This window comes from Sminthopsis crassicaudata, chromosome 2 (genome assembly GCF_048593235.1).
Source record: "Sminthopsis crassicaudata isolate SCR6 chromosome 2, ASM4859323v1, whole genome shotgun sequence".
Lineage (NCBI taxonomy): Eukaryota > Metazoa > Chordata > Mammalia > Dasyuromorphia > Dasyuridae > Sminthopsis > Sminthopsis crassicaudata.
In genome coordinates, this window is record NC_133618.1 from 143,167,905 (window position 1) to 143,187,340 (window position 19,436).

The window sequence follows — 19,436 nt, forward strand, 5'->3', positions numbered from 1 at the left end:
GCACACCCGAGGGCAGCGACCCCAGCGCTTCGGCCGGCCTGGGAGGAGGCTCCGGGGCGCAGCTTACCACTCACTACAGGGGCGGCCCCGGATCACATGGGCGGAGGCACCTCCCGGAGCTCCGGGCGGGCTCTCCCAGAGCGGACCAGCCGCGGCGGCGGTGAGAGCCACAGCTGCCCCGTCTTCGCTCGGCTTGCGCACCGCGCCTTGTACCGGGGACCGGCGGCCGCCGGAGCCACTCAGGTGAGGACGGCCCGGCCGCGCAGGTTAGGGTGCCGGCACCTGTCCCTCTCCGCCGCCCCTCCGAGGTTCCCTGGCCTCCTTCTCAGGGTCTCAGCCTTGCAGCCCCCTGGTCCTCTGGTCCCCCGCTCCGCCTCTGGCCTTCCTGCGATCCTGGCTGCGCCCCGTCCGCCTCCGAAACCCCGCTCCCCTCCGCCAGCCTCGTCTCCCCGGCCGGTGCCCACGTCCCCTCCTTTCCCATTTGCCTTCTGTTGGCCCCGTTTCCCTCTCCTGCTCCCATCCCTCCTCTTCGGTTCCCGGCTCCCATTTCAGCCCCCGACGCTCGCTTTGCGCTTCTTTCCTCCTCCCTCCCCCACTCTTCCTCTCCGTTCCCGTTCTCTTCTATCATCCCCTGCGCCCGCCCCCACTTTTCATCCCTGGATTCCGTCTCCCTCCTTCAGCCCCCGACTTCACGGTGGTCCTCCCCATCCTCATCTGCCCCTTCCCTGCGCGCCGCAGCCCCTGTCGCTCTGCGAGTACGAAGCCTCCATCCTACTAAAAGGACCCGGTTCCAACTTGCCAGGTACTTTGCCCCAGGCCCGGGGAAGCCGTCCCACTCGGGGAAGGCGGGGAGGGTGAAGGGCTCCCGAGTCAAGGAGCCAGAGTCCACTCGGCTCAAAGGTCCAGGGCCTTCCCGCATCCCACAGCCGCCTCTAGAGTGCCGGCAGAAAGCGGCTGGCTGGCTTTAGATCCTTGGCGAGATGGGGGCCCAGAGGAGGTGAGCTGGAAAGGTCCGGGAGCTGAGAAACGCGCCGGTAGGAGAGGAGGTTTGAGAAAAGAGAAAGACCAGAGGGAGGACTTTTCTTAGGTGTCTTATATGCATCCGTGTTCTCAAAACTGAGCTGGGCAAGCCAGGGGCAGGGGGCAAATCAGGGGGCAAATCAGGGGGCAGGGACGGCACCATCTGTGCCTGCTGCGCTCCCTTTTTGCCAGTCCTACTTCTAGCAGGCGTCTAAAAGGAAGGGTGCCCAGAGCCTATCTGGGTGGGTATCCAAAGAAGTCTTATCCTCAGACTGGCACAGATTTCCTGCCCAATCCCAGCTTGGGGACTGAAGGCTCAGGAAAGTCTCTGAAGGGCAGGACTGCTGGAAAAGTTTCCTTGCCCAATGAAAGGGAAGAGGAAGGAAAGGATGCCCATCCCTGGTCCTGCCCGCCACCACCCCAGAGCACCCAGAGCCCCTCCGGCAGGCCTGTCTGATTCCCGGGAGCAGGTTGCTTCCCACAGCTCTGCTAGCTCTAAGTATTCTTGGTATGTCAGAGGACTAAACAGGGCTTTTTTTTAACCATAGCATAGCTTCGGTAAGAAAGCCTCCCCTTTCCGGAGCGTGACATGGGTTGGTAGGTGGTGGAGCCCACATTGTGTTCCTCTGAGAAATGCTGGCCCTTCCAGCCCTGCGACACCACCAGCGGCTTGTGCACGACCCTGCCCCGGCTGGGGGGTGGGGGGGGCTCCACGAAAGCACGCAGGGGCGCATGCCTGAGCCTGCACAGGCACATACTTTTTGACCTTTTAGGTCTTCTTTCCCCCAATTCTGGGCTCTCTCACCACGTCTTCCTCTTCCCCTACCTCTAGAAGCTGGGAGTGGCAGGAGGAAATAGGTTGTGCTGTGGGTTTCAGAGACCAGAGCCAGATTCTCGAGGGGACAGCTCTGCACGATGAGGCTGAAGCAGAGAGGGGGAGCCGGGGTGTTTCTGAGACCCCGCAGCCCGCTAATCTTGGGCAGCTGATTTCCCGGGAGCCTTCAGTTCTAAGGATACCAGGAGGAGAAAATTCAATTACCTCCTGCCAGGGAGGGGGGAAGTGAAACTGCTTCTCTGCAGTGGGTTTAGTCACTTCCTCTCCCCTTATCCCACAACCTCTGCGAGACTGTTCCCTGTGGCTGGGCCAGTACTGTTACCTCCCCCAGCTCACATCTTGCTTCTTTCTTTCCTGTCTTAGACATGGCACTGACTGTGGACGTAACAGGGCCTGCACCTTGGGGCTTCCGAATCACGGGGGGCCGAGATTTCCACATGCCCATCGTGGTGTCCAAGGTAAGGAAGGGGCGCTTGTTGTGGGGCAAGGATTGGGGGCAGACTGGCATCGAGATCAAACGAAATGCTCTGAGGGAAGTGCTCAGCCAGCCTTAAAGTTTTATATCAATGTTAGCTATGATTAACCAGGACATCGTCCGTTCCCCTCACACTCTTAACTACTTACCTACTTTATTTTATCTGGGAATGACTGAGGGGGAGGGATGCTATTGCTATGGGAATCCGGACTGTGTGTGTGTGTGTGTGTGTGTGTGCACTTTGGTCCAGGCTACCCGGAAATTACGAGTGTCTAACTATAGGGCCTGTTCTTCTCCCTCTCCTCCTAATCATTGGTAATCATCTGGGAGTGATTATTACAGTGAGAGGCCTAGAAATCAGGGCTCCTTTAGTGCCGCCTCCCTCCCTCCCTCCCCAACGTGGATGCGAGGGCGAAGGGCCCTATTTGCAACGATTGGCCAAAACAGTAACCGCCTGAAATGTCACCATTAGAAATGAGGTCCGTGGGGGCGTGGAAGGATTTTTCCTGTGGGAGCCCCGCGATGGAGATGCCACTATCCCTTACAGCTGAAGTTCATATGTGGGAGTGGAGGATTTCTTGAGATCAGCTGAGAGCCAGGTCTTAGGAAAGAGGACAGAGGTTAGATGTCCTGAAAGGATAAGAAGCTCAGAGTGCGGGTGGGGGATGTGGGGGCATGTTTTTACCATCTGGAAGGGAGTAGGGACTCCTCTGACCTCCTCACCCTCTGAAGGTGACTGAGCGAGGAAAAGCCGAAGCTGCCGACCTCCGACCTGGGGATGTCATTGTGGCCATCAATGGGGAGAATGCAGGAAGTATGCTTCACGCGGAGGCCCAGAGCAAGATCAAACTGAGCCCATCCCCTCTGCGGTTGCAGCTGGACAGGTAGTTTATGGGCCCCAATGATCAGGGTGCTCCTCTTACTCAAGTCCCACTGTCAGGGTCCCCGGGGCAGGCTGGGAGAGGATTCCTCCAGGGGAGATTCTAGGCCGAGGCAGAACTGGGACCGGACTCCCTCAGAGAGTGAAGGAGGTGGGGAAGCCGGGGGCACCCCTCTTTCTGGAGGCTCCCGGAAGGCGGGTGCCCCCATCTAGGTGTGCAGCTGTGGGCAGGGCAGGGCGGGTTGGCATGAGGCACCTGGTTGCCCAGGTTTGACTGGTTCCTAGGAGTGTGCAGGGCGTGAGCATGGGTGGAACATGTGGGCTCCTCGGGGGCGAGGGGGAAGCAGCTGTGGTTTGGTCTGTCTAGAATTGGCCCCCTAAGATGGAGCGGGAGCACCTCCGGCAGGGGTGGGACATCTGAACTGCAAATGCTTTCCTCCCCACGCTAACGGCCTCTTTTATCTTTGCCCCTTTGCTCCCCTCTTCCCCGACTTTGGTGTTCCAAGTTCAAGGCAGAGCGGGGGAGAGTGGGGTGTTGAGCCTGAAGGCAAGGGTTATGGGGGAAACAGGTGGCTCTCGGGGGTTGGGTGTCCTAATGACTCAGAGAGCAGGAATGCACAGACATCCCCAAGCCAGGAGATACCTCTGGGAGGAGCTCGCTAGGCCTGACTCATGGCCTCCTTGGGCTTTTCTCCCTTTGGGGAGACCACAGGCCTGCCCCTCTGTGCCTCCACTTCTCACGGCCCTAGCAGCCACCAAGATCTCCAGGGGACCTCGGTCCCCGGGGCAAGGCTGCCGTTGGGTGGCCAAATGGGATGGATCGGATGCACTTCTGCTGCCATCCTTGGCTCCTCCGGCCACTCCTTCATGCCTTTCTGGGCTGTGAGTGTTTACAGAAGTGGTTCCTGAGGACGGGAAGGGCCTCATGGCATCTGGGAATGGGACCAAAATCCACAGCAGGCAACAGGCCGAAAAGTGGCGGGGGAGTCGAGAACATGATCTAGCCTCCCCCTCCGGTCCCCACCAGGATTGGTGAGACTGCAGCCAAGTCCCTCGGGACTGCAATGCAACACCTGGCAGGTCAGGGCCTCTGTGGCAAATTCCCCCTTTCTCGCTGAAGGCAACCCTCTGCCCTTGTAACCCTTTCCCCCGTCCTCTGTCTCGGGGTTCACTTCTGTGGGATTCAGAAACTCTTCAGCAGAAAAAGGACCCGGGAAAGAGTCTCTGTGGGCCTAGTGCCCTGAACCCCCCCTTTCCTGACTCTCCCTTCCCCCCTTCCCTTAAGTGGCCAAAGGCTAGAATGTGGAGTGGTAAATGAGGTTTCTTTTAACGTTCCCACAGAGCGGCCAGACATCTAAGAATTTATGTGGTGGTGCTTAGGACAAGGCAGTGGTGGGAGAGGAGGGGTCCCCTCCTTCCTCCTCCCACCCCCTCCTAGTCTCCTCTCGGACACCCCACCCCCACCCCTCATCCTTGGCCGGGCTCCTGGCCTCTTAATGACTTCCAGTTTTCAGTTCAAAACCAGTTCCTAAGCCCAGGGAAGGATGTAGAAGGGGCATCCAGAGCAGGGATCTGAAGCAAAGGAAGTGGTATTACCTAGTGGTGGGCGCTGCCCTATGGAACTCTCCTAGGAGGAAGTGTTGGAGACCTCCCCAACTGCTTTTGCATCCGTAGAGAGGCAGCCAGGCGGCACAGTGGTTAGAGTGCTGTACTTGGAATCAGGAAGCCCAGAGTTTATACCCTGCCCTAGACACTTATTAGCTGGGTAACTCTGGGAAAGTCACTGCCCTTTGTCTGCCTCAGTTTCCTCAGTTGTAAAAGGGGAATAATAACAGCCTCTACTTCCTGGGGTTGTTGTAAAGATCAAAAAGTGCTCTGCAAGTCATAAAGCCTGCTGTAAATGCGAACTATTATCATAGAGATTACGTTGTCTTATTTGACCCTCGGAATCAGTACCTAAGTTTCACAGGATGGGGTCTGTGGCCAGTTTACGCCTTTGAATTCCCATTCCTGGGACTTGGGACTTGGTTACACGATGACCAAGAAATCCAGAAATCAGTGAAATCTTCTTCTGTTTAGAATTGGAGGGAAGGAAAGATCCGGGGAGGGGGGGGGGAGGAAAGGCTTCTTCCCATCTCTGTGGCCTTGGTCTCAGTTTTGTCATCCATAAAAGCATAAGTGGGGATTTCAAATTCCACCACATTTGTTCAGCCCCGTGCCCCCCTGAAGACCTACGGGGCAGAAAAAGACAGATGCAAAGCTCTCTTCTTGCTTTCAGAAAGCTTCCTGAGCCAGCTCAGTGTGAGTGCAGAGAGGAAGAATAAATGAGGGGCACAATGGGAAGTGGTGGAAAGGGCACAGCACGGGAAATAAGAGGGTTTCGATCTCAGCTCCTCTGCGTGACCTTGAGCACAGCATGTCATTGTTTTGAATCTCGGCTCCCTCATCTGTACGACGAGGGGGTTGAACTTAATCTCTGAGGCCCCTTCCAGCTTTAGATATGTGACCTTTGAGAGCCCCTCTGGGGACAGCCAGTAGTCAGGAGACTTACTAGCCACGTGACTCTGGCAAGTCAACCAACTCAGATTGCTTAAAAGAAAAGTACCCAAACCCCACATTCACTTCATTCTCCCCCCATTCTCCAGGTCTCAGTCATCTCCTGGCCAAGCCAATGGTGGGAGTTCCCTGGAGCTGGCTTCCTGTTTCCAGGTGAGACTCCCCATCCCTGTCCTGCCCATAGAAACCTTGTTCCCTGGAAGGTTCCTCCCCTCACGTCATCTCTTCTCCCTTCAGAACCCCATGAGGACCAGAACTGACAGCCAGACCTCAGTCAGGTCCTCTTACTCCAGCCCGGCTTCCCTCAGCCCTCCACCATCCCGAAGTTCTTTTTCCACCCCACCCCCAGGCAGCTCCCACACCCTGCCAGGAGAGGTGGGGAATAGCAGCAGGTGAGAGCTGGGACTTGGGGCCACCTGGGTCCAGTTTCACGGTTAATTGGCTGGAAACCTCTGCTGTTTCAGCCCCTTCTCCCGTAATCCTCACAGGGGGTAGGGTGGCTGTCGTCCTTACTTAACCCCTGCCCGTGATAAGAGAACCAGAGTAACGTTTCTCCTTTTCCGTTTCAGTTTCCAGAGCTTGTCGTACTCCCCAGCTTCTGCCTCTGCAGAACACCTGAACTCTCCGGGCCATCTTAGCAGCCGGCAGGTGAGGAGGAGACGGGGATGGGCAGCATGCTGGCAAAAAGAGTCGGGGCTGCCTCAGTGGGACCCTGAGAGCCGGGGTAACTCTGGGGAAGACAGGGATGTTCTCCTGCTGCCGTGCTGTCTCCTGGAGACCGCTGCTCTCTTCTCAGGTGCGGGGATGCTTACCTTTCCCAGCAGTTTCGCCCCCATGGGATTGGTTTCTCTGGTGCCAGTGCTGTTCAGTACCTCCCCTCGTTTTTCTCAATTCCCGAAAGCCTCAGCCCCCACGCTCGCTGGCTTCCTCCCGCCTTTTGTGTTTCTCTTGGGCTGAGAATGAAATAGTTTTGCTGCTGTTGTTGGGATGCTTCCCTTTTGGCTCCCACTCCATCCCCTGAGAAATTCCTTCTTGCTTCCAAGTTGTATCCCCCTCCTCTTCCCAGTACTCCCCACCCCCTGCTGCAAGGCTTGTTCTTCCTCATTTTTACCCTGATTCCCTATTTTTCAATAGTTTAGACAGTTCCTGGCATCCTCCTGAACCTCCTGGGCTGGGGCCATGTTCCGATTCTATATTTGCTCCTCACATATGCATTCCTTCCATTCACCTCTCCCACCTCCTCACTTTTGCCTGCTCTTGGCCTGAGCCCCCTTGAGCGAGGGTAAGGGTGCTATCGGGACGGACCCCAGCTGTTGGGGGTGAGACCTATAGGATCCAGCTGCTGCCGTGCGGAGCCCCTAGAGATGCTCTCCCGTGGGGCCGAGGGTTCTGGAGGTGGAAGGTAGGGCAGGAGGCCCTCCGCTCTTGTGAGAAAAGTCTGGTCCAGTGGTTGTTTACTGACTCTCCTCCTACATCGTGGTGGGCAAAGACACGCTATCTCTTTTCCAGGTTTTTATATTAAGTTAGCAGAGGTTCAACAAGATCTCATAATAGGAAATCAAGAAAGGCTCCATGGAAGTTGTGGGACTCGATCCAAGCCTTGAAAGCCAAGTGAAGAGAAGTAGCAAGATATTCTGGATTAGGGGTGGAAAGTATGAGGGGAGTGCAAGAATAAAGGTGGCAGTGAGGCTTATGGCCTGGGAGATGGTGAGCAGTCCGCCTGGGGGAGTTAGGGGCTGTCCTGTTGTTAGGGAGAGATGGCAGAGTCTATGGAGAGGGCTACTCCAGACGGGTCAGGAGATTCTAGGAGACACCTCTGCTCCCCTTCTATCTAAGCTGCTGCTGCAACCTTGGGGTCTAGAAAAGCTTCAGCTAAGATGAGTTGTCCAGAGCTTTGTCCTAAAACCACAAATTTAGAAGCTAACACTTGCAGATTTTGTTAAAAAAAAAAAAAAAAAAAAAAAAAAAAGCAATATAGCAACTAGTTACCACAATAATTAGTAAAAATAGCTCTATGATGGTGGTAAACATCTCTCCTGTCCCATCCTGCTTTTCTGCACCGCATTGGAATTTGTATATTGGGGGTGTGGTTCCCTCTTCCCCCGTAGGGCAATTTCCTATCTCCTCTCTCCTTGCGTAGTTTGTGGTAGGGTAGTGGATTAGAGGGCTGGGCTTGGAATCCAGAAGACTTGAATTAAAATCCTGCTCCTGGCACTTACTAGCCCTGTGGATCTGGTCAAGCTCTCTCTGTCCGCCTCAGTTTCTTAACCTATAAAATGGGAATAACAATTGCACCGGCCTTCCCGGGGTGTTGTGAGGATCAAATGAAATATTTGTTAAGCACTTTGCAAAGGTAAAGTAGTGAATAATGCTAGCATTTATCATTTTAAAATATTTTCAAATTTATATATATTTAAATATTCTTTTCTTTTTAAATTTTGAGTTCCAAATTCCCTTCTTTTTTCCCAACCACCGAGAAAGCAAGCATTATCTTATGTTATAGTACTTACCCTTAATACTGGTAAATAATTGTTATTATGCTAGTTAAGGCTCTGGATCCCTGTGTTTTACAAAGAACATGTTTCTAAAGTTAAAATCTTTCTTGTAATTCTACTTGAATTTGGGAGAAAAGAGTGGTAAGGTATGTTATACCAGAGTTGCAGTTCACTCTGTTATGTTACTAACTTCCCAACTAACCTTTTTTTTTTTTTTTTTTGGCAAGGCAATTTAAAGTGATTTACAGTAGCTAGTAAGTGTCTGAGGCTGAATTTGAACTCAGACCCTCCTGACTTCAGGGCTCATTCTCTATCTCACAGTACCAAGTAGCTGCCATCCAATATAATCTTAAAGAAATCCCCTATTTGCTTTGAGTTTGTTGCCTTATTTGGAAATTGAGGACCAGGACTATATCTCTAAAGAAACTTCCATTTATGCTTCTAGAGACTCAATTTATTTTTTTTTAAGTAATAGCTTTTTATTTTCAAAATATATGCAAAGATAGTTTTCAACATTCACTCTTACAAAAACTTGTGTTCCAAATTTTTTCTTGCTTCCTCCCACCCTTTTCCCCAGACAGCAAGGAATCCAATATATATTAAACTTGGGCAGTTCTTTTATACGTGTTTCCACATTTATCATGCTACTCGAGAAAAATCAGATAAAAAGGGGGGAAAATGAGAAAACAAAAAGCAAGCAAACAACAAAAAAGATAAAAATTCATACTTCAGTCCCCATAGTCCTCTGTCTGGATAGAGATGGCTCTCCCCATCACAAGTCTATTGGAATTGACCTGAATTACCTCATTGTTGAAAAAAGCCACGAGACACTCAATTTATCAGGATAATTTGGGTGGGCAGCTAAGGTACCATCAAGGCTTGGTATCCTTACCCTATACCCATCCCGCCTATTGAAACCCTGCTTCTGTTGTGGGATCCTCTATATCCCTGGCTCAGAAAGGTCAGCCTGTAGGAAGCCAAGTAGTTTTCTTACAGGTGCTGTGGATGAAGTAAAATAGGAGGAAAGGGAAGAAAATAAAACATTTATTAAGCCTCTGCTACGTGTCAGACACTGTGCTGATAATTTAAAAAATATTATCTCGCTTCATCCTCACAACAACCCTGGGAGGGAGCTGCTGTCATTATCCCCATTTCACAAGGAAACAGGCAGTGAGAAGGTAAGTGGTTTGCCTAAATGGCAGATGTCCGAAGCTGGATTTGAAATCTGATCTTTCTGATTTCACATCTACCTAACAGATTCAAAATTGTTAAATTTTAGTTGTAAAAGGGATCCCAGAAGATTGCAGATGTGGAGACGGGAGGCGCCGTAGGGTTCCGATGGAGTCTCCTTCCCTCCATTTTACAAAGGAAGACATTGAGGCAGCCAGAAGTTAAAGTAAAATTGAATCTGAACTCGGGCCTTCCTCACTCCAAGTTCACAACACCCCACTGCCTCGAGTCATCTTGAGTCTAACGTGGGGGTTCAGGAATGCCAGGCTGCAGAGGCCTTGTCAATAGTGACCTTGACCAAAGCTGTCTGAAGGGCTGACTGGAAGCACCACTTCTCCCTCTTTGCCCTAACTCCTCCCAAGTCACGCAGGCTGAAAGCCCCAAATGCCTTTATTCACTTCCAGGAAATTTGTTTTTTGTCTCTCACCGTTCTTAGCAATAGAGTCTCCTTTTTCAACTCTGCCCTATCCCTTCAGGTCCCTTGAAGTCTTGCCTGATTGCCCCGGGCCTACCCAATTTCTAGCTTTTTCCTTTAATAACAACTATGATTTACACGATGATTTATAATTTGTGAAAATGATCTGTTTTTCATTCAACAACCTTATGAAGTTAAGTACTATAGGTATTATTATCTCCATTTTACAGATGAGGAAACTGAGACCAGAGTAGTTAAGTATATTCCACTGGCTGTATTTTTTTCTGTGACATTATACCACCTCTACAAATAACCAGGTCCTTGTCCTGGCCTTTTCCCTGGCGAACCTGAGCAACTTCCTGATAGGTTAGCAGCCTTAGAACAATTGCCATCCCAATGAATTATCACTCCAGGAGTCTCACCTGCTTCTGAGAGGCAACTTATGACCAGGAATGGGCCTTGGCTTAGGCTCTTCTGCCAACTGGCTTTGTGATAATTATCTCTGAAAAAATGGGGCTGGGGACACTAGGCGACACAGTAAAAAGAGCCCTGGTCTTGGAGTCGAGGAACCTGGGTTCAAATTTACTAACTGTGTGACCCTAATTGCCTCCAAAAAAATGGACTTGGACAAAGTGGTCTCTTCTAGCTCTGACTTTCTAGGACACTGATACCAGTTGACATCTCCTGCTGGTTTCCCAGGGGATAGGCAGTCCTGATGTGCTCCACAGCCTGTGGAACAGAACTACAGATAGTACAGGGGAGACTGCTACCCCTGTCCTTGGATAGATCTTCCATTCAGGTAGACATAGGGCAGTAAAGCGGTCATCCTCACTAAGCTGATGCGGCGCAAGGGGACCTAGTTCTGAGACAGAGATCCTCGCTTCCAAACTCGCCCCTAAGAGCTCACTCCCCCAGGAACTCTAGGTGAGACATTTCTTCACTTCTCCAGGTTTCATTTTTCTCAACTTTAAAATGAGAGAGGTAGACTAGGGGCCCCAAACTCCCTTCTGGCTTGAGAACAAAAGTGAGGGGCCTTTTAGGAGCTGTCAGCAGTATGTGGAAAGAAATCAGGAAGTCTGGGTGGAGTCTTACTCACTGTGAGTGGAAGGAAGGAGGGAAGGAAGAAAGAAAGGGAAAGGGGAGAGAAAAAAGGAAGGAATAAAGGGGGAAATAAGAAAGGGAGAAAGATAGAAGAAAGTAGGAAGGAAGGAAAGAGAAAAGGGAGAGAGAAGGAAGGAAAGGGAAATAAGAAAGAAAAGAGGGAGAAAGGAAAAAAAGGTAGAGGAAAGAAGGAAGTAGGGAAGGAAAGATAGAAAGGGGAGGGAAAGATGGAAGGGAAAAGGGAAGAGAGGGAAAGCCGGAAGGAAGAAGAGAAGAAAGAAGGAAAATGAGTGAAAAGAGAGGGAGGGAAAGTAGGAAATAGGTATTTATTAAATACTTGCTATCTGCCACGCCCTGGGTTAAGGGCTTTATAATTATTTGATCTTCACAACCACCCTGGGAGGGAGGGGTATTATCTCCATTTTACAGCCGAGGAAACTGAGGCAGATTGAGGGTACATGATTTGCCCAGTCACACATCCAGTAAATGCCGGAAGGATCTGAACTCAAACTTTCTGATGCGGCACTCAGCCGCTGCCCCAGCCCACTTCCCTCATCTGGAGCTCGGTGGGCCCTCCGCCCTGGGTCCCCTGGGCTGGGACACGGAGTCTCCCGCACCTGGAGAACGGTGGTTTCCTTGGTCAGTGAGAAAGACGTGCCCTCTAGTGTTTAGCAGGAGAAGGAGCTGGCTGAACAGGAGAAAGGGGTGTGTTCTGCCCTGGCTGACCCATCCTCTTCCTGCTCCTCCCTCACCTCCTTCTCCTTTTCTTCCTCCAGGCTGGGCTTGGTCGAGCTGGCGACTCTGCCGTCTGGGTGCTGCCGCCTTCCCCAGGGGGGTTCCGAGGCTCCCAGTCCGCCAGCCCCAAACGATCCTCTAGCCCCAGGCGCAGGTAGGGGGGGTGAGCCTCGGGAGGGACTGTGTCTGGGGCCAAGGGGCTGAGGCTTGGCCTGAAAACAGCTGGGAGAGGGAGGCTGGAGCCCCGGGCTCCTGGGGGGGGGGTGCGAGGAGGGGGTGGCCAGACGTTTCCCGTAAGCAGCTCTCCTGCATGGCCGGTGGACGGGCCACCACCGTTCCAGCTGTTAGGCCCCTTGACCCTCATCCTTTTCACCCCCTGTTTCTTCCCCACCTCCATCACTTCTTGACGTAAGCCCTCCTCTGATTCCCGTTAATTCTCCGCAGTGTGGACTTTGAAGGGGGAGGGCCTTATCTAGAAGAAGATTCTGAGGTCTTCAAGATGTTACAGGAGAATCTCGAGGCTCGCACCGCCCCTAGACAGTCCAGTTCCTTCAGGATGCTGCAGGAGGCCCTGGAGGCTGAGGAGAGAGGTAAGGGCCGGGCCTGGGGAGGGGGACGGATCCCCTGGTGCCAGCGGTGCCCAGGGCCCTTTCTGCTAGCCGAGGGGCAGGTGTCGAGGGGAATGCAAAGGGGTATTCATATCTCCCTTCCGAACCCCGCGGCCCTTGCCTACAGACTTACGAGCCACTCCTCCTTCACAACGAGTTTGGTACCAGGTTCAGTTTTTCTCTCCCCAGCTCTTGCCCTCCTCCTGGGGGACTTCAGTGTACATACTGCCTCTCGACCACCCTGGCAGCTCAGTTCCTCTACCTGCTCGCTTCCCATGGCCCCCTCCTCCACCCCAACTCACCCGCATGCAGAAATCACACCCCTGATTTTGCCATCCCCCACAAACCGGACCCAGCACGCTCCAGAGAGAGAGCTCCTGGTGATTTTGTGCAGCCCTGCCTCCCTTAAATCCAATTCATTGTGAGTCAAGTTACCACCTTCCTGATGTCACTGGTCCTCTCTGAGAAGAAAGGAAAACAGCCCACAAGTGTAGCATCTCCGCGTTTAAGAACTGAGAAATGCCCTCACCCGAGTCTATGGCTTTCCCTCTGCCTTCCCTTGTCAACTCTTCGTACACGATCCTGGAGCACTCGGTGCTCCCCAGGCCACCGATCTGCGCTCACCCCTCTGCTCTTTTCTCCACCCTGACCCCTTACATCAGCTCAGCTCATTGCTGTCCTCTTCGTTTAGTCCCCGACCCCTTATAGTAACATAACATAACGATTTCATTCTGCGAAGCCTCAGCCTTCCACCGCGCTGCCATCTGCTTCCCTCATCCACACGCGAGCTACTCGGAGGAAGCGAGAGAATTGTTCTGATTGGACTCCCTCAGCTGGGCCTTCACTGCTCCAAGGCAGCCCCGTTCTACGTCCTTCAACAACTCAACCATCTCATTTCTCCAGACCTTTTCATCCTCCCCTTCTCCCTGAGAATCTGGCCTTATATTTTACAGACACACATGAAGCCACTTGCCATGAGGTCCCGTTTTCTCCAGCTCACCCCTCATGGGCCTTCTGCTACCTGTCTCAGCCTTCACCAAGGCCAGCCTCTCTCTGTGCAACAGACCGTCCCCCGCCTTCGGCTCTGTCTACCGGCTTCTTCCCCTCTGTCTGTAAACATGCCCATGGTGTCCCCCCCACCGCAAAGCCTCCTCCTTTGATTCTTTTAATTATTGTCCAGATTGCTTGAAAAGGCCCTCTCCTCTCATTCTGCTTAACCCTTTCCAACCCAGCTCTAATCTCATCATTCTGCTGAAAGTGCTCTCCTCCAAGTTACTAAAGATCTCTTAATTGCCAAACCCAGGGGCCTTTTCTCTGAAGTTCTCCACACCAGCAACCGCCCTCTTCCCTTTGATGTTCCCTTCTCTCTAGGTTTCAGGACACCGTCTCTCCTCCTCCTCTGTCTCCTCTTCTGAATCCTCATCCAGGACGGATGCTCTCTAACTGCCCCATGATGTACAGCCCTAGAGACGGGTTTTTTTTCCCCTCTGTACTATACTTGATCTAATCAGCTTCCAAGGATTTAATTATGATCTCTATGCGAATGATTCTTTGCTAAATAATAACTTTATTTTTCAGAGTGCATGCGGATAGTTTTAAACATCTATCCTTGCAAAACCTTATGTTCCAAGTTTTTCTTCATTCCTCTGCACCTTCCTTCTTTCTTAGACAGCAAGTAATCCAATATAGATTAAACATGTGCAGTTCTTCTAAACATAGTTCCATATATATCATGTTGCTATGATAATGATTCTTAAATCTACCTTTCCTGCTTTAACATCTCACTAACCTTCAATCTCTTATCTCCAGCTGCCTCTCAGACCCCTCAAACTAGGTATTCAGTAGACATCTTAAATTCACTATATCCAAAACTACATTCATTATCTTCCCCTTAAACCACCCCTCCTTCTTACCTTCTCACCTCAGGCTAATATCCTAGGAATCATCTTGGACCCTTCCCTATCTCTCATTTCCCCTACCCCATATCCCATCTATCGATGGTCAACTTCACCTTTGAAAGCTCTTTCTCTCTTCTCTCCACCACTCTGATGCAGACCCTAATTAATTCACACCTGGATTACTGAAATAGCCTGCTAGTGGCTCTACTGCTTCAAGTTTCTCCTTGTTCCAATCCATCCTCCATTCAACCACTAACTGATTTTCCTAAAGTACAGGTCACTTCCTCCATAAATTATATTGCCTATTACCTATTGCCCTATTGCCTCCAGGATCAAATACAAAATTCTTTGTTGTATAAAGCTCTTTATAACCTAGACTTTCCCCTCCAGATCTTCTTACACTTTACTCCTAGACCCATAATTTTTGTTCCAATGACACTGGCTGTTGTACAATCAACACATTCCAATTTTTGGCTCTGGGAATTTCCTCTGGTTCTCCGTGTCTGGAATGCTCACCCTTCTTATCTTTATCTACTGGCTTCTATAGCTTCCTTTAAGTTCCCTAACTAAAACCCAGCCTTCCACAGGGAACTTTCTAAATCCTGTTGTCTTCCTCTGTTAATTGTTTCCAATTTATTCTGTAGATAGCTTGTTTGAACATTTTGTGTTTGTTGTCACGTCCGTTGTCTTTTGTCCCTTTTGTATCCTGTCATTAGATCCTTAATGAATATTTACTGACTGATTGATCTCTGATCATAGTAATACGTAACTGCTAATAGTAATAATAAATAATCATGGTGATAATGATAGTTATCATTTATATAGTAAGGGGCTTATATAGCAGGGGTTAAGTGACTTGCCCAGGATCACACTGCTAGTGTCTGAGACTGGATTTGAACTTAGTTCTTTCTTCCTGGCTTCAGATCCAGAACTAACCACTGTGCCATCTAGTTTTCTCACTTCTTAGTATTCTGGGCAACTCTATAACAATAGAAACACAGCTCCAGGACTATACCTCTATAATTTGGAATCTTGTTTGCAAGATAGAATGAGTAACTCCCTCCTTCTCCTCCAAATTAATTGTATGTGCTAAGTGCCAAATGAGGGTTCCAGACAGTTATAAGATGTCAAAGGCATATGAGTTTTCTTTGGGCTAGGGAGATCACGGAGAGATTCATGGGATAGTAGTACTGGAGGAGAAGGCATCCAGCTGACGATCATGTCAAGAGCTAAAGGCAAGAAGTAGGGATGTAAAAAGCAAATTCAGGGAACGGGGAGTGGGTGGGGTCTGTTCAGGATGGAGGGTAACACATAAAGAACAGTAGAATATGCCTGTGGTGGGATTGTAGGGACATTCAGGAGCAGTTAACCTAAGGCAGCACACCCTGGGAGAGGGGACAGGGAAGGGAAATTCTCTGGTGCAGAAGACGAGGATGGCACTTTGTTGTCTGTAGATGGCACTTCTGCTTACGTGCCCAGCTCGCTGAGTCCGTTGGCTTCCCGGCCAGCTGGTACTGCCCAGACCACACCACCCAAACTTCACATCTGTGAGAAATGCAACACCAACATCACGTGAGTGTGCCTGCTGGGAAAGTGGAGGGGGGGACTGGAGGGTGGTCCTGGGATAGGGCAGACACTCATCTCTGAGACTTAGGCTACCAGTTGGCATTGATGTCCCCTGTCTTGGAACTTGAGGTGTGGTCAAACAAAGCTGAAGAAATACCTCCTTGTTTGGAGACACCAAGTTTTAGCCCTAAAAATGTCCATTCTGAGGGAACATCTTTATTACTTTTCTTCTTTTTTCCTTCCTCCTTTTCTCCATCTCCTTCAGAGGGGGTCAGTCAGTCAGTAAGCATATACTGAAATGTCAAGCCCTGGGAACCAAAGAAGGGAATAATTAGCTGCAGGAGTCTAACAAGGGAGATAATAAATAGGTACATAAGTGAATACATACAAGATGCAAATAGTAAATGGTAACCTTAGTGACCTGCAGCTGGGAAACTCAAAGGCCTCCCAAAGAAGCCAATTCTTGAAGGAAGCCAGGAGATGGCCATGAGGAAGGAGAGCAGTTCCAGGCATGAAGTGTAATACAGAACATGGAGATAAGAGGTGGAGGAGGTCAGTGTCTCTGGACCAAAGGATCTGTGAGGGAGCCCAGAAGACTGGAGGGGAGAAAGGGACCAGATTTGGAAGAGCTTTGAGTCCTGGGGGTAATAGGGAACCACTAGCATTTGAGGAAGAGTGTGACGTGGTCAGACCTGGGGCTGAGTGGATGATGCTCGGTTGGTTTGTGGAGACTTCTGGGAGAATCAGAAAAGCTTTTTGTGTGAGGAGATGGCACTTGAGCTGAGTTTCCAAGGAAACCAGAAATTGCTTCTAAGAGTGAATGCTTTATAGACATGAGGGACTGTAAAACTGCAGAGATAAGAGATAGGATATCACGTATGAGTGACAGCAAGAAATCCATTTTAGTTGGACAGTAGAATTTGGGGATGGAAATAATGTACGAGAAGCCTGCGTACATAGATTTGGGGCCATGTTGGTTTTAACAGGCAAACTGAGGGAATAATAGGTGTGAACATAATTTGAATAGTGTAAATCCATAGAGCTTTATTTTTTTCTTCAAAGGTCTTTATTTCTGAATTCTTTCTCGCCTCCCTCAGAATACTTCTCACCGCTATTCCTTTCTACTGTTCTCGCTGTCCTCTCTTATGTTCTTCTCAAATGGGGTAGAAAGTGGATTCAATAAGCAGGAGAACCATCGCAGTCTCTATCTCAAGCTCTGCTTAACCCTTTTGGGGAGGAGGACTCATTTCTCTGAAGTCTCACGATCACTAGGGGGTATGTGGGTGTGTGCCAGGATGTATGTTTGTGTTTTGGGGGCAGGGTGGCTGTTCCCGAGTGGATCACGGTAATATTGTCAATTGCCCTAGAAAGTTTTGGAGAGGAAAGCAATGATCAATTTTGAGATCTGTCAGTAGATATGGGTTTCCCAGGTGGGCACTACTGCTATAAAGGAACCAGGTCTCAAGTTTTTCCCTCTGTAATTTTTTTGCTCCCCTTCCCCATCCTATTGTTAGATTGGTCCCTAAAAGACTAGGTTCCTAGTACGTCACCCTCCTCTGGTTTACTGCCTCCTGCCTTGTTGGTGTTACTGGGTAGTAACACTTCCTCCCTCCCCCTGCAGGAACCAGGCTGTACGGATACAGGATGGGCGGTATCGACACCCTGGCTGCTATACCTGTTTGGACTGTGGGCTAAATCTGAAGATGCGGGGCCACTTCTGGGTGGGTGATGAGTTGTTTTGTGAGAAACATGCCCGGCAGCGCTACTCAACCCTCCATCCCCTCAGCTCCCACTCCTGAAGGGCCCTCCCGGATCTCTCTTTCCTCTCCCCCTACTCCCAGACCTTTCATCTGAGGAACTCTGCTGGGGGTCTTTGCCAATGGGAAGCTTGTATGGAAGAGGAGGTGGTGGGTAGCGGGATCCTGGGAGCTCTTGGGAATTGAGTTTGGGGACATTTCAAGGATGGGAATATTTTTCTTTTCTGCCAGGCCCTCTGTCTCCAGGTATAGGTGATGAGGGCAAGCTCTTAGGCCCCATTTAGAGATATAAAAGGTGTTTTCCTTGACAAGGTGGGGACCATGCCACAGGGTGAGTGGGATGTGCACCAGAGGCTGAGCTCTTGTTCATGCATAGGGTGAGGGCTGAGTGGGTTACAGTGCAAGGCAAAAATGATTTGCTTTGAAAGCCATTGTGTGTAAAGATATGAAAAAAAATATATATATATACACATGTATAAATAAAGTAGATAATACCGCATCTCCCTCTTGGCCCTCTTCCCTCCCAATAGTTTGATTCCAGGCTTTAAAACTACATGGAGAGGGTATGCCGTGTTCCTTGGTACAAACAGGTTTCCTTCTGAACTCAGGCAGGCGTGAGTGCTGGGTGACTTGTGGAGAGGAGGGCACTCGGAGTGGGTGGGGGAAGCCTGGAGGGTCTGCAGACAAACTATGCCGATTCCAGTTTTGCATTTGGTGAACCAGGTCCAGGGTATGTACCAATTATCATTAATAGTCTTAAAATAAACATCCTCACTTAATACTTTGAAGTTTACAACTTCCCTGTAAGATTCCTGGTACAAGGCTTGCTATTATTTTACAAAAGGCTCAGAGATGCTTGTAGCCTTGAAAATAAGTAATTGGAAGACCTGGAATTGAATTCCGTATCTCCTGACTCCACGTCAAGTGTTTTTGCCACTCTGCCATATGGTTTCAGTTTGGCATAAAGTGCCCTGCCTGTAATCTTGTAAACTTTAGTGAAGACTAAACCGTAGGTTGTCTGTGTATGAGTATGTGTGCATACATGTATATTATCTATATCTCTGTCCTTTCATTCATTTGTACGTTAGTAACTAAGTGCTTTTAAATAAATGGGCAGCTAAGTGGGTAGAGCCCTGGGCTTGCAATCAGGAAGACTCATTTTTGTGAGTTTTGTGAGTTCAAATATGCCTCAGCTTCTCATCCATAAAATGAGCGAAAGAAAGAAGTGGCAAACCGTTCCAGTATCTTTGCCAAGAAGATCCCAAATGGGATCCACGAGAGCTGAATATGACTGAAACAACTGAGCAAGCTTGTAAAGATAAACTGAGATTGCTAGGCTTGGCTCATTGATTTACAAGCTACATATATAAGCTTTAACATATAATTGTACGCACAACAAAGATTTAACACATATAAGCTTAACATGTAACACTGTGTGTGTGTGAGAGAGAGAATTCAGGGAAGCTGATTTGGAGCTGTATAAACTGCAGGAAGTGTAAATGGTTGGAATTTATAAAAAAAACAAACAAACAGGAAAAAACTTCCACATTTTATTTCTTTTTTCCTTCCATTATTTAGATGTTTTATCTTTTTTTCCACAGTTATTCCATATTATTCCTATACAGAAGTAGAGCTGTGGTGAAACCATAATCTGAGCAGAACTTCCATTCTAGACTCTGGTAGGAGCTATTTCAGATTTACTCCATTAGAAACATTATGTCCCATGCTGTGGTGACCAAAAAACCCATGCCAACAACTACTCTAGCCCTGGCCTACGGGAGCTGACAGGCAGGAGTTAAGTACCCACCTTGAATAAGGCCCACCTTGAATCTTCAGGTAGAGGATAAGGCTCTTTCTGGAGGGTA

At 49.8% G+C, this 19,436-nt stretch overlaps 1 protein-coding gene across 3 annotated transcripts; it reads left to right on the forward strand.

Annotated features, from left to right (window-relative positions):
* The first annotated feature begins 4 nt into the window (after nt 1-4).
* Nucleotides 5-18,070, forward strand: PDLIM2 (PDZ and LIM domain 2). 3 transcript variants are annotated; one of them, XM_074287524.1, is made up of 11 exons: nt 88-243; nt 681-802; nt 2,219-2,313; nt 3,063-3,214; nt 5,856-5,919; nt 6,004-6,158; nt 6,336-6,414; nt 11,784-11,896; nt 12,187-12,332; nt 15,703-15,820; nt 17,436-18,070. In XM_074287524.1, exons 3-11 carry the CDS (start codon nt 2,221-2,223, stop codon nt 17,611-17,613), a joined length of 1,098 nt encoding a protein of 365 aa, XP_074143625.1. In that variant the 5' UTR covers nt 88-243; nt 681-802; nt 2,219-2,220; the 3' UTR covers nt 17,614-18,070. The 3 variants fall into 3 exon arrangements, with proteins under 3 accessions (XP_074143623.1, XP_074143625.1, XP_074143624.1); XM_074287522.1 differs by lacking the exon at nt 681-802 and having other exon boundaries at nt 5-243; XM_074287523.1 differs by lacking the exons at nt 88-243; nt 681-802 and adding an exon at nt 1,896-2,099.
* The last annotated feature ends 1,366 nt before the right edge of the window (nt 18,071-19,436 follow it).